General features: G+C 40.7%; 1 protein-coding gene across 8 annotated transcripts in view; it reads left to right on the plus strand.

Moving 5' to 3' along the window:
• The first annotated feature begins 518 nt into the window (after positions 1-518).
• The window catches only part of LOC124285172 (cell death-inducing p53-target protein 1-like), a 44045-nt gene continuing 26797 nt past the window's right edge, over positions 519-17766 (plus strand). For 4 of the 8 annotated variants that reach the window (XM_046721356.1, XM_046721359.1, XM_046721357.1 and 1 more), the window contains exons 1-5: positions 519-604; positions 5314-5408; positions 7878-7919; positions 11665-11691; positions 13504-13524. In XM_046721356.1, coding sequence (XP_046577312.1) covers positions 5336-5408; positions 7878-7919; positions 11665-11691; positions 13504-13524 — 163 coding nt within the window. In that variant the 5' untranslated portion in view covers positions 519-604; positions 5314-5335. Of the gene's footprint in view, positions 605-652; positions 674-5313; positions 5409-7877; positions 7920-11664; positions 11692-13503; positions 13525-17766 lie in introns of those variants that run through there. The other 4 variants (XM_046721358.1, XM_046721361.1, XM_046721362.1 and 1 more) reach the window with 2 other exon arrangements.

Raw genomic sequence — 17766 nt, forward strand, 5'->3', positions numbered from 1 at the left:
TTTAGTTCTGTATATTGTACATTGTTCTACTCGACTAGCTCTGTGTCTGTTTAGTTCTGTATATTGTACATCGTTCTACTCGACTAGCTCTGTGTCTGTTTAGTTCTGTATCTTGTACATTGTTCTACTTTGACTAGCTCTGTCTGTTTAGTTCTGCATGGTCTGTTCTGTTCTATTATATGGTCCTGTTCTATATTTTCAGTCTAGCCATGCCCCTCAGTATAGAAAACTGTTTCAACGGAACGTTATGTCCAGTAGTTTTATTCCTCGGTAACAAATCTCTCCAGTAATCTTTTACTGTTAGGTCTGTTCCAGTACGGACTATTTTCTCTGCGGAACTGTTCATCATTTAGGTAATACCTGAGAACGAAATTTTGGTATTTGATAACATTAAATCACGAGGTTAGAGCCTTCACTTGAAGGAACACGAGTTCTGTCATTTGCGTCGCCAAGTCGCACGTGCATGTTGAACAAGGGACCAGTCATGTGATGTAGGAAGGGAGACAATTCGGTTTTCCCCCAACGAAATAATTTCTGCACACGGCACCATAGTACTTACATTAGGTGTGACCGAGCGCCAGTGATCTAAGTATCTGACATTTAGGTATGTAACTGGCTCTTGTTGTCCTTCTTGGCTGTACTGACATATCAAACACATTCGTTAACATTTCAGGTATTGTCAGCTGACGGAATCCTTTGTCTTTACAGACAGACAGGTTGAGGCGGACAATTTGTGTTTTGTTGGGGCTCAACCTATCATGTTTACGTTCTCATCAAGCGTTGTTGTGCTCGTATTATGCCTTCATGCCAGTGCTGAACCCGGTTCCTTGTGTTGGTAAGAGGGTGGTCATGGAGGAAATTACCATACTTTCCTCTCTCAAACCAAACCGGCGATATTCGAGCAGGCAGCCTGCTACAGAATTAGCCATACGTAATTAGTCCGACGGCATGTTCCACCATTAGGCAATGTTCAACGACAGGACGCGCCTTACATGTTGGCTGGTGTTATGGTGGACTCAATAGATGTATTGCGTGACAAGGCCAGTCGGGTAAACATCCAGCACTGATAAGTAGGGGTATTGTTTTCACATGTACGCTAAATGGTACGTATTATCAGACAGCAGATAATTACTGCTTTCAACAGACTTCAGTATCAGAGACAGCTGTCAGTTCACTATTCCAAGACTATTCTTTCCGGATAATAAGTGTCATGCCAATCACCAGTTGGCTGACTACTCCCTTTTGGTACTCAAACATCAGGGTTAAATGTGAAGTTTTAATCCAGACTTAGTAGCTTGCAAGAAGCTATTAAACTCAGATTAGGTTCTAAGATTCAACATGTAAATGGTGCATGTACAAGTTTATTTAATGTCACATTTTTCAGATGTTTTGTCAGTTATAAAACTTCAAAGTGGGCCTATTTCTCATCAGCTCAAAAAAGCTCAATCAAGCATGCAAGTGCTCAAAATCTGAATCTGTTATTTGTGACTCAAGTACTAGCTAATGCAAGGTAACGCTAAATACATTGATATTGTTTCTTCCATTCAGTTATCTTGTTGAATAATTGTTCTTTCAGTTATCAAATCAAATTGAGGTAAGAAATGGAGGTTGCATAAGTGAACAGACCGAATTGTTATTTAGAAAGATATTCCGTTATCAGAAGTATTCTACCTGGTTCTCTAACACAAGTCAAGTTTCACCCCTGTCTTACTTGGCTCCTCAAATAATAAACATTGGACATGTTTAAGTTCTGGAGTTGAAAAGGAAATGGTATCAGAGATTCTGGGAAGACGGGCGTCGTCACTGTTAGTAATGGACTGTGTGTCAATAATTCACTGTCACCTTCCTCCTTGTGACAATGGGCTTATTCTGAGGCTCTGGTACCTTTCATGTATCTTCTGGGTTTATTGTGTATGGCACATATTTGGAATCTTTTGCTTTTGTAGCACATGGTGCATATCATGTTTCTACTAGCTTAGTACATAGTGAGCTAAGATAGTATGGGTAGTACATAGTGAGCTAAGATAGTATGGGTAGTACATAGTGAGCTAAGATAGTATGGGGTAGTACATAGTGAGCTAAGGTAGTATGGGGTAGTACATAGTGAGCTAAGATAGTATGGGGTAGTACATAGTGAGCTAAGGTAGTATGGGTGAGTACATAGTGAGCTAAGATAGTATGGGTTAGTACATAGTGAGCTAAGGTAGTATGGGTTAGTACATAGTGAGCTAAGATAGCATGGGTTAGGGGCATAGTGAGCTGAGGTAGTATGGGTTTAAGACATGAGTAGAGCTAAGATAGTATAGGGTAGTACATAGTGAGCTAAGGTAGTATGGGGTAGTACATAGTGAGCTAAGAAGATAGTAGCACATAGTGAGCCAAGATAGTAGTACACAGTGAGCTAAGGTAGTATGGGTTAGTACATAGTGAGCTAAGATAGTATGGGGTAGTACATAGTGAGCTAAGGTAGTATGGGTTAGTACATAGTGAGCTAAGATAGTATGGGTTAGTACATAGTGAGCTAAGATAGTATGGGTTAGTACATAGTGAGCTAAGATAGTATGGGTTAGTACATAGTGAGCTAAGATAGTATGGGGTAGTACATAGTGAGCTAAGGTAGTATGGGTTAGTACATAGTGAGCTAAGATAGTATGGGGTAGTACATAGTGAGCTAAGGTAGTATGGGTTAGTACATAGTGAGCTAAGGTAGTATGGGTTAGTACATAGTGAGCTAAGATAGTATGGGTTAGTACATAGTGAGCTGAGGTAGTATGGGTTAGTACATAGTGAGCTAAGATAGTATGGGGTAGTACATAGTGAGCTAAGGTAGTATGGGGTAGTACATAGTGAGCTAAGATAGTATGGGGTAGTACATAGTGAGCTAAGATAGTATGGGGTAGTACATAGTGAGCTAAGGTAGTATGGGTTAGTACATAGTGAGCTAAGATAGTATGGGTAGTACATAGTGAGCTAAGGTAGTATGGGTTAGTACATAGTGAGCTAAGGTAGTATGGGTTAGTACATAGTGAGCTAAGATTGTATGGGTTAGTACATAGTGAGCTAAGATAGTATGGGGTAGTACATAGTGAGCAAAGATGGTATGGGGTAGTACATAGTGAGCTAAGATAGTATGGGGTAGTACATAGTGAGCTAAGATTGTATGGGTTAGTACATAGTGAGCTAAGATAGTATGGGGTAGTACATAGTGAGCAAAGATGGTATGGGGTAGTACATAGTGAGCTAAGGTAGTATGGGTTAGTACATAGTGAGCTAAGATAGTATGGGTTAGTACATAGTGAGCTAAGATTGTATGGGTTAGTACATAGTGAGCTAAGATAGTATGGGTTAGTACATAGTGAGCAAAGATGGTATGGGGTAGTACATAGTGAGCTAAGGTAGTATGGGTTAGTACATAGTGAGCTAAGATAGTATGGGTTAGTACATAGTGAGCTAAGATAGTATGGGGTAGTACATAGTGAGCTAAGATAGTATGGGGTAGTACATAGTGAGCTAAGGTAGTATGGGTTAGTACATAGTGAGCTAAGATAGTATGGGGTAGTACATAGTGAGCTAAGGTAGTATGGGTTAGTACATAGTGAGCTAAGGTAGTATGGGTTAGTACATAGTGAGCTAAGATGGTATGGGGTAGTACATAGTGAGCTAAGATAGTATGGGGTAGTACATAGTGAGCTAAGATTGTATGGGGTAGTACATAGTGAGCTAAGATAGTATGGGTTAGTACATAGTGAGCTAAGATTGTATGGGTTAGTACATAGTGAGCTAAGATAGTATGGGGTAGTACATAGTGAGCAAAGATGGTATGGGGTAGTACATAGTGAGCTAAGGTAGTATGGGTTAGTACATAGTGAGCTAAGATAGTATGGGTTAGTACATAGTGAGCTGAGGTAGTATGGGTTAGTACATAGTGAGCTAAGATAGTATGGGTTAGTACATAGTGAGCTGAGGTAGTATTGGTTAGTACATAGTGAGCTAAGATAGTATGGGTTAGTACATAGTGAGCTAAGATAGTATGGGTTAGTACATAGTGAGCTGAGGTAGTATGGGGCAGTACATAGTGAGCTAAGGTAGTATGGGGTAGTACATAGTGAGCTAAGATAGTATGGGGTAGTACATCGTGAGCTAAGATAGTATGGGATAGTACATCGTGAGCTAAGATAGTATGGGGTAGTACATCGTGAGCTAAGATAGAATGGGGTAGTACATCGTGAGCTAAGGTAGTATGGGGTAGTACATCGTGAGCTAAGATAGTATGGGGTAGTACATCGTGAGCTAAGGTAGTATGGGGTAGTACATAGTGAGCTAAGGTAGTATGGGGTAGTACATAGTGAGCTGAGGTAGTATGGGTAATTACATAGTGAGAAAAGATGGTATGTTTAGATACAATGGTGAGTGGGTTTGGAGTGTATAGCACGAAGCTTGCCATCATGTGTCGGTATTTCAGATTATATACAAGCCAGGAAATACGCTTGTTGATGGAGTGTATCCTGCTGGGGTCATGACAACACTGCCGAGTACCATGCATTGAACAATTTGAAGAGGAAGAGGAAACTATTTCCTTTGTATAGAGGAACAGTTTGGTCAGAGAGTCGTATGTTGTGAAGAGGAAATTTAAATGATTTTATTGTTATGATACATGTTCACGGAACCATATTACAGAACCTAGCTTCCAGCAAGCAACGATGTTTATATGTCACAGTAATTAATGTCCCAATTGAGATCAAATTTCAATGTGATTTAATTTAATGTGTATTTTGTTTGTTTGTTTGTGCGTGTGTTTGTTTGATGCTGCACTCAGCAATATTCCAGCAATATGGCGGCTGTCATTAAATAATCAAGTCCAGTGATCAACAGCATGAGCATCAAACTATGCCATTGGGATACGATGACATGAGTTAATGAGTCTGACCAGCTGTTCCTGTTAGGCCCCCCACCTGTTCCCATTAGGCCCCCCCCAAAATATGTCCTCTTCCAGTTACCCAACCGACCCTATCCTATTGTGTGTTGATATATCCATGTGTGTATAAAGCTGTGTTGTATCGTGTGTTGATATATCCATGTGTGTATCAAGCTGTGCTGTGTGTTGATATATCCATGTTTCCAAGTCCGACGCAAATCTAATATCAAGTTGAGGATAGCAGTACTGCTTGTGCTTGGTGCTTCTTGTGAATCATTGTTGGGATGTGATTCACGTTTTCATAAATCATCTGTTTTGAGTTTTTTTCTTACATGGTTCAGATTGAATGTCTCCTGTATCATTGTTCACTGTTGTATATAGTACTGTATATGTCACAGAAGCTGCTCTCAACTTTGAGATATGTCTGGACCCCCACCACCATACCCAGGAGGCCCAGCCTACCCCGTAGACAACAAGGGAGTGCCCCCTCCAGGTAGGTATACGGTCAATGTCTGGACCCCACCACCCTACCCAGGAGGCCCAACCTACTCCGTAGACAAGGGAGTGGCCCCTCCAGGTTGATATATGGTCAATGTATATATGATACAACAAACCTCCTTGGTCCACTGTGGTGTACCCCAGGGATCGGTACTCGGTCCGCTTCTTTTCATAGCATACACGACCGATGTTGCAGACGTAATTGACAAACATGGCATTTCCCATCATTCGTTTGCAGATGACACTCAACTTCAGAAAAACTCAACTCCCAAGGACTTTCACACTGGTCTTCATAAAATAACAGACTGTACTAAAGATGTTAAGTCATGGATGACAAACAACTTGCTAAAGTTAAATGATGACAAAACTGAGGTGATGGTTATTGGATCCAGGCAAATGCAAAAACAAATTACCACCAAAACTGTTCTGGTAGCAGATGCAGAGATACAAGCTGTCGACTCTGTTAAAGACCTTGGAGTTACACTTGACTCACACCTGGCGATGGACACTCATGTAAATCAACTCTGCAGAATATGCTTCTTTCATCTACGAGCCATTGGCAGAATACGCCATCTCATCAGTCGTGATGCAGCACACGGTCTGGTCCAGGGACTTGTTATATCAAGAATTGATTACTGCAATAGCCTACTTTTTGGTATCTCTCAGAAGCTGCTATCAAAATTGCAAAATGTCCAAAATACAGCCTCCCGAATCATAAGCAGAACTTCAAAGCTCACACATAACACCTGTCATGAAAACCTCCACTGGCTGCCTGTTAAATCAAGAATTGTCTTTAAAATATTGTGTTTTGTCTACAAATGCCTCAATGGCATAGGCCCAGAATACCTGAAAGAACTCCTTACCCCGTACACTCCAGAAAGACAGCTCCGTTCTCAGAATCTGAACCTACTCTCTGTGCCTCGGTTCAAACTGCAAACTTTTGGAGGAAATCCTTTGTCTGCTCTGCCCCTCTACTCTGGAACTCTCTCCCTATCACCATTAAATCAGCAGTTGACTTTTATTCCTTCAAACGACTTCTCAAGACTCATCTGTTTTCACTGCATTATGACTAGCAACTAGTCCCTTATTGTATATATGTATTATTATCCACTCACTTTGTTAGCGCTTTGAGCATGGGCCTTGTGCATGGAAAAGGCGCATTATAAGTTCACATTTATTATTATAATGTCTGGACCCCACCACCCTACCCAGGAGGCCCAGCCTACTCTGTAGACAAGGGAGTGGGTCCTCCAGGTTGATATACGGTCAATGTCTGGACCCCACCACTCTACCCAGGAGGCCCAGCCTACTCCGTAGACAAGGGAGTGGGTCCTCCAGGTTGATATATGGTCAATGTCTGGACCCCACCACCCTACCCAGGAGGCCCAGCCTACTCCGTAGACAAGGGAGTGGGTCCTCCAGGTTGATATATGGTCAATGTCTGGACCCCACCACTCTACCCAGGAGGCCCAGCCTACTCCGTAGACAAGGGAGTGGGTCCTCCAGGTTGATATACGGGTCAATGTCTGGACCCCACCACTCTACCTACCCAGCCTAGGCCCAGCCTACCCTCAGACAACAAGGGTCAATGTGCCCCTCCAGGTAGGTGAATACATGGGGGCATGGTATACATGGGGCATGGTGGGCGAGCTGGCTAAGCGCCTGGGTAGTGATCAAGCGAGCATGAGGTGCCGGGATCGAGCCCACCTGTGACCGGTTGTAAAAACCTTGGAGTCAACTCTTTCAGTGTTGTCACAACCCCTAGTGTACAGTACACAACCCTGTGCACTTAAAAGAACCCATGAAACCGTTGGTATATGACCAGATGGTGGCCACATGAATACGTGCAGACAACAGTTGCGGGTACAGCAACGTGCAGTGATCTTGGACAACGTACTGTGACTGTGTCCCAATCCACCCTGCTGTGAATGGGTACCTCGTATGGATGGGAAAGCCGCAATAACTCGGTGCGCCTAGTGGCTGCAAGACATGTATGCTCCCCAGGGAGCTGAGATTGATAATAAGATGTGCCGTTGAGATTGACATCCAATGATCGAGGGAAAAACTATCAGCGCCTTGAGCATGCACTAGTGTGTGGATATGTGCGCTATATAAATATCCAATAACAAATAAATAAATAAATATACGGTCAATGTCTGGACCCCACCACCCTACCCTGGAGGACCAGCCTACCCTGTAGGCAACAAGGAGCACCAACTCCTGGTAGCTATAACATTGACAGTCACGGTTGGCCTGAATACTAATTTTGAAGTATGAGAAAAGGCATTAGTGCAGGACGTAAGTTGAATTCAATCCAAAAAGTCGTCATTCTGATGTTTGTATTTGAGAGAAACTGTGAACACTGTCCATGATTAGACAGGTTATTCTCCAACATATAGTATCATCCTAGTTAGGGCTGTCCTTACAGAATGTTTAACATTCAGCTTATTTTTGTTACTTACAGTGCAGTATCCCCCGCCTGGACCTCCACCCCCTGGATACCCAGGTAACATTGGTAATATGTATCTTCTTTGAGAGGCATTTTAGAAGTTGTATAGATGAAGGGCAACCAAGTTCTATGGATAGTCAACTTCTTTATTGCAATGGGTGCGACGTTTCGTCGTAGATATCGGTGGTAACATGTATCATTGCTTACTTGGTAATATGTAGATATCGGTGGTAACATTGTCATTGGTTACTTGGTAATATGTAGATATTGGTGGTAACATTGTCATTGGTTACTTGGTAATATGTAGATATCGGTGGTAACATTGTCATTGGTTACTTGGTGATATGTAGATATCGGTGGTAACATGTATCATTGCTTACTTGGTGATATGTAGATATCGGTGGTAACATTGTCATTGGTTACTTGGTAATATGTAGATATTGGTGGTAACATTGTCATTGGTTACTTGGTAATATGTAGATATCGATGGTAACATTGTCATTGGTTACTTGGTAATATGTAGATATCGGTGGTAACATGTATCATTAGGTACTTGGTGATATGTAGATATCGGTGGTAACATGTATCATTGGTTACTTGGTGATATGTAGATATTGGTGGTAACATTGTCATTGCTTACTTGGTAATATGTAGATATTGGTGGTAACATTGTCATTGGTTACTTGGTAATATGTAGATATTGGTGGTAACATTGTCATTGCTTACTTGGTAATATCAGTGTTCCCGTTCTCCGGTAATTACCGGATTTTTACCGATAAAAATTGTGAAGATCCGGTATTTTCAACTGCCGTCGGTAGCTGCCGCCGGTAAATTTTGTATTGCTTAAAGTTGCCATTTATCGGCAGATTTAATAAACTTGCAGATAACATCTTTGTTTATTCTTTGTTCTCTTCAGATCATTATGCAAACGTATATTGAAAACTAGGGTGGCAATCCCACATCTAAATATAGACTATATAGTTTTATTGGTTGTAACATGTTTATTTTATTGGTTAAAGATTGGTTTCTAATGACGCTTTTAAGCCACAGTCTGCTATAATGGGTCGTGAATTGGTCAAAATCTGAGGCTTACTTTTGTGATATGTAGATATCGTCTCGGCAGACTAACATATCGTCATTGGTTACTTGGTAATATGTAGTTATCAGTGGTAACATGTATCATTGGTTACTTGGTGATATGTAGATATCAGTGGTAACATATCATTGGTTACTTGGTAATATGTAGATATCAGTGGTAACATATCATTGGTTACTTGGTGATATGTAGATATCGGTGGTAACATGTCTCATTGGTTACTTGGTAATATGTAGATATCGGTGGTAACATGTATCATTAGGTTACTTGGTGATATGTAGATATCGGTGGTAACATTGTCATTGGTTACTTGGTGATATGTAGAGTGGTAACATTGTCACTGGTTACTTGGTAATATGTAGATATCAGTGGTAACATGTCTCATTGGTTACTTGGTGATATGTAGAAATCGGTGTAACATGTATCATTAGTTACTTGGTAATATGTAGTTATCAGTGGTAACATATATCATTGCTTACTTGGTAATATGTAGAAATCGGTGTAACATGTATCATTGGTTACTTGGTAATATGTTGATATCAGTGGTAACATGTATCAGTCATTGGTTACTTGGTAGTATGTAGTTATCAGTGGTAACATATCTCATTGGTTACTTGGTAATATGTAGATATCAGTGGTAACATATCTCATTGGTTACTTGGTAATATGTAGTTATCAGTGGTAACATGTATCATTGGTTACTTGGTAATATGTAGTTATCAGTGGTAACATGTATCATTGGTTACTTGGTGATATGTAGATATCAGTGGTAACATGTATCATTGGTTACTTGGTGATATGTAGATATCGGTGGTAACATGTATCATTGGTTACTTGGTGATATGTAGATATCAGTGGTAACATGTATCATTGGTTACTTGGTGATATGTAGTTATCAGTGGTAACATTGTCATTGGTTACTTGGTAATATGTAGTTATCAGTGGTAACATTGTCATTGGTTACTTGGTAATATGTAGTTATCAGTGGTAACATATCTCTGGTTACTTGGTGATATGTAGTTATCAGTGGTAACATGTATCATTGGTTACTTGGTGATATGTAGTTATCAGTGGTAACATATCTCTGGTTACTTGGTGATATGTAGTTATCAGTGGTAACATATCTCTGGTTACTTGGTGATATGTAGATATCGGTGGTAACATGTATCATTGGTTACTTGGTGATATGTAGTTATCAGTGGTAACATGTATGTCATTGGTTACTTGGTGATATGTAGTTATCAGTGGTAACATAGTCATTGGTTACTTGGTAATATGTAGTTATCAGTGGTAACATATCTCTGGTTACTTGGTAGATATGTAGTTATCAGTGGTAACATATCTCTGGTTATCTTCTAGTTACTTGGTATGTATGTAGTTATCAGTGGTAACATATCTCTGGTTACTTGGTGATATGTAGTTATCAGTGGTAACATATCTCTGGTTACTTGGTGATATGTAGTTATCAGTGGTAACATATCTCTGGTTACTTGGTGGTAATATGTAGTTATCAGTGGTAACACTTGGTAATCTCTGGTTACTTGGTAATATGTAGTTATCAGTGGTAACATATCTCTGGTTACTTGGTGATATGTAGTTATCAGTGGTAACATGTCTCTGGTTACTTGGTGATATGTAGTTATCAGTGGTAACATATCTCTGGTTACTTGGTAATATGTAGTTATCAGTGGTAACATATCTCTGGTTACTTGGTGATATGTAGTTATCAGTGGTAACATATCTCTGGTTACTTGGTGATATGTAGTTATCAGTGGTAACATATCTCTGGTTACTTGGTGATATGTAGTTATCAGTGGTAACATATCTCTGGTTACTTGGTGATATGTAGTTATCAGTGGTAACATATCTCTGGTTACTTGGTGATATGTAGTTATCAGTGGTAACATATCTCTGGTTACTTGGTGATATGTAGTTATCAGTGGTAACATATCTCTGGTTACTTGGTGATATGTAGTTATCAGTGGTAACATATCTCTGGTTACTTGGTGATATGTAGTTATCAGTGGTAACATATCTCTGGTTACTTGGTGATATGTAGATATCGTTATCAGTGGTAACATATCTCTGGTTACTTGGTAATATGTAGTTATCAGTGGTAACATGTAGTTATCAGTGGTAACATATCTGGTTACTTGGTGATATGTAGTTATCAGTGGTAACATATCTCTGGTTACTTGGTAATATGTAGATATCAGTGGTAACATATCTCTGGTTACTTGGTGATATGTAGTTATCAGTGGTAACATATCTCTGGTTACTTGGTGATATGTAGTTATCAGTGGTAACATATCTCTGGTTACTTGGTGATATGTAGATATCGGTGGTTACTTGGTAACATGTAGATCTCTGGTTACTTGGTAATATGTAGTTATCAGTGGTAACATATCTCTGGTTACTTGGTAATATGTAGTTATCAGTGGTAACATATCTCTGGTTACTTGGTGATATGTAGATATCGGTGGTAACATGTCTCTGGTTACTTGGTAATATGTAGTTATCAGTGGTAACATATCTCTGGTTACTTGGTGATATGTAGATATCAGTGGTAACATATCTCTGGTTACTTGGTAAAATATAACTGGTAGAATGTAGTGGTTACAGATGTCACCGGTTACCATAGTAGCAACCAGATAATATACTGATAGCACTCTCGATATTTTGTTAAATCTGAAATTTGTGTTGCAGCTCATCCCGGTTATCCCCAACAAACAGGTAGGTCAACCACATCTCTGTCAGTTTACAGCATCTCTCGCACACCCGTACAGACTGTGGGCTTCAATGTAGGATAAATGTATTGTTTACAACAGAACTGTGATGGTTTGAGTATGTTGTGTACCTTGTACAGATTCCAGCGATTTCTTCAAGCTGGATGGTGCTATACCCTGTGTAGTGTATCAGGTTCGGGAGTAGATAGTCAACATGACTCTTAGAAGCACTGTGGGGGTTAATGTCAGCTGTAGATGAAGGGCTGTCACAAGTGTTACGGTTAATAAATTGCCGTGACAAAAGGTTTAAGAATCCCCTGTGAACCAGCAAAATATAACACAGACAAGTCTAAAATATTCAATAATATATTGAGCAAACAATAAGTAAGATACAATAAATCACAATCCAGATTTCTAGTACAATGCAATTGAGTCACAAATCTGAAGTTTTGAGTCACAAGTATAAAATATTAACTCACCAGAGTCTTGGTATTTACAGTGAGAATAGTTATATTAAATGAAGCTTGTTTACAAATGAGAGCAGTAGTCAGACACGCAGTATCAGGGTCAGACGATGGCGATGGTGACGAAGGACGACAACGATAGGCAACTCCAGTGATATCGAAAGTTCTGTGTAATTCTGTGTGTTAGTCCGTGTGTCAGTCCTTGTGTCGCACCACACAACAGCCAGCCTTTATAATATATACTGACACAGATTCTCGAACTTCCCAGCAAAGCATGGCTGTATCATTAACCACTTAGTTCTTTCTTGATATTGCTGGGAGACTCCGCAACATGACGATGTCAACACATAAACATCCGGTCAAGGGAGGTAACTCTGGAGTGCCATCCCAAAAGGCGTGCCGCTAAAAATACTATTGCCATTGAACATATATGACGCGAAATGTGACCAACAAGCAACACCCAAAACTTTAAACATTGTGACTCATAATTATTATCACCTAACCAATGTTATTACAAAACACACACTCGCGTAACACAAGCCTTTGGGGGTTAATGTCAGTTGTAGATGAAGGGCTGTCACAAGCCTGTGGGGGTTAATGTTATTCTTGATCAAGGGCTATCACAAGCCTGTAGGGATTAATGTTAGTTGTAGATCAAGGGCTGTCACAAGCCTGTGTGGTTTAATGTCAGTTGTAGATCAAGGGCTGTCACAAGCCTGTGTGGTTTAATGTTAGTTGTAGATCAAGGGCTGTCACGAGCCTGTGTGGTTTAATGTCAGCTGTAGATCAAGGGCTGTCACAAGCCTGTGCGGGTTAATGTCAGCTGTAGATCAAGGGCTGTCACAAGCCTGTGCGGGTTAATGTCAGCTGTAGATCAAGGGCTGTCACAAGCCTGTGTGGTTTAATGTTAGTTGTAGATCAAGGGCTGTCACAAGCCTGTGTGGGTTAATGTCAGCTGTAGATCAAGGGCTGTCACAAGCCTGTGGGGGTTAATGTCAGCTGTAGATCAAGGGCTGTCACGAGCCTGTGTGGTTTAATGTCAGTTGTAGATGAAGGGCTGTCACAAGCCTGTGTGGTTTAATGACAGTTGTAGAATGAGGGCTGTCACAAGCCTGTGTGGTTTAATGCCAGTTGTAGATCAAGGGCTGTCACAAGCCTGTGTGGTTTAATGCCAGTTGTAGATGAAGGGCTGTCACAAGCCTGTGGGTGTTAAAGTCAGTTGTTAATTAATCTATGGGTGTGGCATTAGTCAGAATTGTGACTAGACGTATTCATAGAAGCACTTATCTTACTGTTGCCTTGACAATATGCTATTATGTACTTATGATAATAAAGAAATAATTGGACAATTACAGGTCAACCCTATGGAGTACCAGGTCGGTTTTAACTGCATGCTCCATCACTAACAGTGGCTGTGTTTAAGTGAATTTTTGCATGTGCCCATTATGTTTTTGTTGGTCTGCACTATAATTTGTTGTAAATTACCTGAAACCTTGTACTTGGATGCTAAGTGTTGACTCCCTTGCATCCAGTGTGCATCCAGCTGCAGTTTTGCTGTAAGCTTTGCTTTGTACTTTCTACTAACACAGTAGTAAGTGGATCCTCTCGTCAGTAGGAGGGTGCCCACGTTAGAACTGTTCTCATCTCGCTTCTAAAACCTGCAACATGATGGAGAGTAACATAGCTGAGTCCTGCGTGGGTGAGTCAGCCTTACAAACCGCCAAGAATGTTGTATTTTAGTACACATTTTGTGATCATGTGATTAGTACAGCTTTGTTTCATTTTTGATGGCAGCAGTATTTGATGTTGTAAATGAAAGTCCTTGAGTCCTTGTCATGACCCCAGTGTTAAATCAAGCCAGATTGCAGTGTTCAACTTCAAGGAGCCCAGCATTTCCCTGAGTGTCTGGCATCCCAGCACACTGTCTGTGTTAACGTATCTGGAAATGTGACCAATCTCACCCCAGCACACTGTCAGTGTGACCAATCTCACCCAGCACACTGTCAGTGTGACCAATCTCACCCCAGCACACTGTCAGTGTTAACGTATCTGGAAATGTGACCAATCTCACCCCAGCACACTGTCAGTGTTAACGTATCTGGAAATGTGACCAATCTCACCCCAGCACACTGTCAGTGTGACCAATCTCACCCCAGCACACTGTCAGTGTGACCAATCTCACCCCAGCACACTGTCAGTGTTAACGTATCTGGAAATGTGACCAATCTCACCCCAGCACACTGTCAGTGTTAACGTATCTGGAAATGTGACCAATCTCACCCCAGCACACTGTCAGTGTTAACGTATCTGGAAATGTGACCAATCTCACCCCAGCACACTGTCAGTGTGACCAATCTCACCCCAGCACACTGTCAGTGTGACTCACCCCAGCACACCGTCAGTGCGTGTACAATCTCACCCCAGCACACTGTCAGTGTTAACGTATCTGGAAATGTGACCAATCTCACCCCAGCACACTGTCAGTGTGACCAATCTCACCCCAGCACACTGTCAGTGTGACCAATCTCACCCCAGCACACTGTCAGTGTTAACGTATCTGGAAATGTGACCAATCTCACCCCAGCACACTGTCAGTGTGACCAATCTCACCCCAGCACACTGTCAGTGTTAATGGATACACATAAAAGGTAAGAAGTTATGGATATCAACTTGTTTGTTATGAGAAACACGCTTTTTCAGAGTATATACTTACTCCTTCATCATTCATCTGATGGAGGAGTAAGAATATACACCGTTACGTCATGTTCCTCAAATAAACATCCATAACTTTTCACCTTTCATGTGTATCCGTTAACACTTACAGATATGTGTGTCCTCATTTAAAACTGAAAATTTGCATGACGGTCCATATTTTGTTACAGAATTTTTTACAGAAAGCAGTAGTGTAGAAGGGCTGTGTAAGTATCAAGAAAATACTTTTGGCGACCTTTGAAGTATGTACGGTTACAACCTCAGAAAATACGTAGTTTTTGTATAGTACCCTCTTTGGTAATATTTTTATAAAGGACATTTATGATGGCAAATATGGTATGAAGGTGTTTATTTTTATCTGCCCATCTGCCAAGTTATGTGTTCAGTGGAATGAATAATGCACTCAACCAGTCTACTGGCTTGTGCTAGTTGACGCCACTGGTACTAAACTGTGCACTTGTCATACAGTGTGGCATGTAATTACTTGTGGCCAACCAATGCCGGTCTCCGTATGAACCAGCTGAACCATGGTTTGAAACAACCACGCAACCATGGTTTACAACTACTGTTTCCACTGAACACATTCTGATAACCTCTTCCTAAGAAATATTACACACAGCGGACAAGACACTTCTACCACTTTACTGTGTGTTTTAGTAAGTGTATTTGGAACCACAACATGTTTCTGTAGCTTTTGTATCAGCTAGATTCACATTCACTCATAACCCACCACTCACCACAGTCCTCAGTATCATGATTCACATCTTTTGACAACCACCAAACTCACAATCATTACTTCCATATCCCTTGATGGTTCATAGCTGAAGGAGTCATGATTCACATCTTATGACAACCACCAAACTCACAATCATTACTTCCATATCCCTTGATGGTTCATAGCTGAAGGAGTCATGATTCACATCTTATGACAACCACCAAACTCACAATCATTACTTCCATTTCCCTTGATGGTTCATAGCTGAAAGAGTCATGACTCACATCTTATGACGTCCCACCAAACTCACAATCATTACTTCCATATCCCTTGATGGTTCATAGCTGAAGGAGTCATGATTCACATCTTATGACAACCATCAAACTCACAATCATTACTTCCATATCCCTTGATGGTTCATAGCTGAAGGAGTCATGATTCACATCTTATGACAACCACCAAACTCACAATCAGTACTTCCATATCCCTTGATGGTTCATAGCTGAAGGAGTCATGATTCACATCTTATGACAACCACCAAACTCACAATCATTACTTCCATATCCCTTGATGGTTCATAGATGAAAGAGTCATGATTCACATCTTATGACAACCACCAAACTCACAATCATAACTTCCATATCCCTTGATGGTTCATAGCTGAAGGAGTCATGATTCACATCTTATGACGCCCCACCAAACTCACAATCAGTACTTCCATATCCCTTGATGGTTCATAGCTGAAGGAGTCATGATTCACATCTTATGACAACCACCAAACTCACAATCATTACTTCCATATCCCTTGATGGTTCATAGCTGAAGGAGTCATGATTCACATCTTATGACAACCACCAAACTCACAATCATTATACTTTATGACAACCACCAAACTCACAATCAGTACTTCCATATCCCTTGATGGTTCATAGCTGAAGGAGTCATGATTCACATCTTATGACGTCCCACCAAACTCACAATCATTACGACCGCCTCCGTGGTGTAGTGGTTAGAGCGTCCGCCTGGAGAGCGGAAGGTCGCAGGTTGATCTCCGACCGCGTCATACCAAAAGACGTTAAAATTTGGTACTTGTTGGTCCCTGCCTGGCGCTTGGCATTAATGGGTACAACAAGGACTGGTCGGCTCGGAGTCAGTATAATGTGTCTGAGTGGGGTATCCATGCTTCACTGCGGCATGGTTTCTCAGTTGTTTGGCACTATAAAACCAGCTTATGTCTGGGCTAGTACAAGCAGCCGCACATACACACACACACGTCTGCACTTCTTCATATGAGCGAAATATTCTCAAGCACGACGTTAAATCCAATTTCACCTCACCTCACCTCACCTCACAATCATTTCTTCCATATCCCTTGATGGTTCATAGCTGAAAGAGTCATGACTCACATCTTATGACAACCATCAAACTCACAATCATTACTTCCATATCCCTTGATGGTTCATAGCTGAAGGAGTCATGATTCACATCTTATAACATCTCACCAATCACCACCGTCCTTCACATACCTTGATGGTTGATTATAGGTAGAGGAATCATGATTCACATCTTCTAAAAGCACTCCAGTAAAATGCCTGCATGGATGAGGCTGTCTCAATGTTTCAGAACTGCTGTATATTACTTGCACTGTCAATTTTCAGGACCTATTCAATTTGTCTATTACATCCAAAACAGGAAATAACTGTTTTGACAGTTGTTGAACTATAATAATCATATTCTAAGTTGTGAATAACTTGTGAATGATATTTCTCCATTAAATGCCATGTTGAGGTAAACAGAGGTGACAGGAGTGATCACAGTGAAACATTAAGGATTGTCTCAACCTGTTTGCTGGTGTTTTGATATGCTGTATAGTTTACATTGTCAGTAGTGTTTCATATATTTGAGTGTTTTTATACTGGTGATGTCTTCTTTCATGTTCAATTTGTACACATTGGTGAAGGATTTCTGAATGTTATGCCAACTTTCTGACTTTGTGATATTGTGTTACCTGTCATGAGGGCACAATTTGACCATGAACTTTTAGGATGTCACCAAGCCTCTTCTGAAGCCACGCGATGTACCATGCCATGTTTAGATTGATGTATTGAACCTATTCTAGAATTGTTACATGTACTCAAGCTTCCAGTAAGAATGATTGTGTCCATACCTCCCTGTTGATACTGATTACAGG

This window comes from Haliotis rubra, unplaced genomic scaffold (assembly GCF_003918875.1).
Source record: "Haliotis rubra isolate DU_JTF1 unplaced genomic scaffold, ASM391887v1 Scf354, whole genome shotgun sequence".
Lineage (NCBI taxonomy): Eukaryota > Metazoa > Mollusca > Gastropoda > Lepetellida > Haliotidae > Haliotis > Haliotis rubra.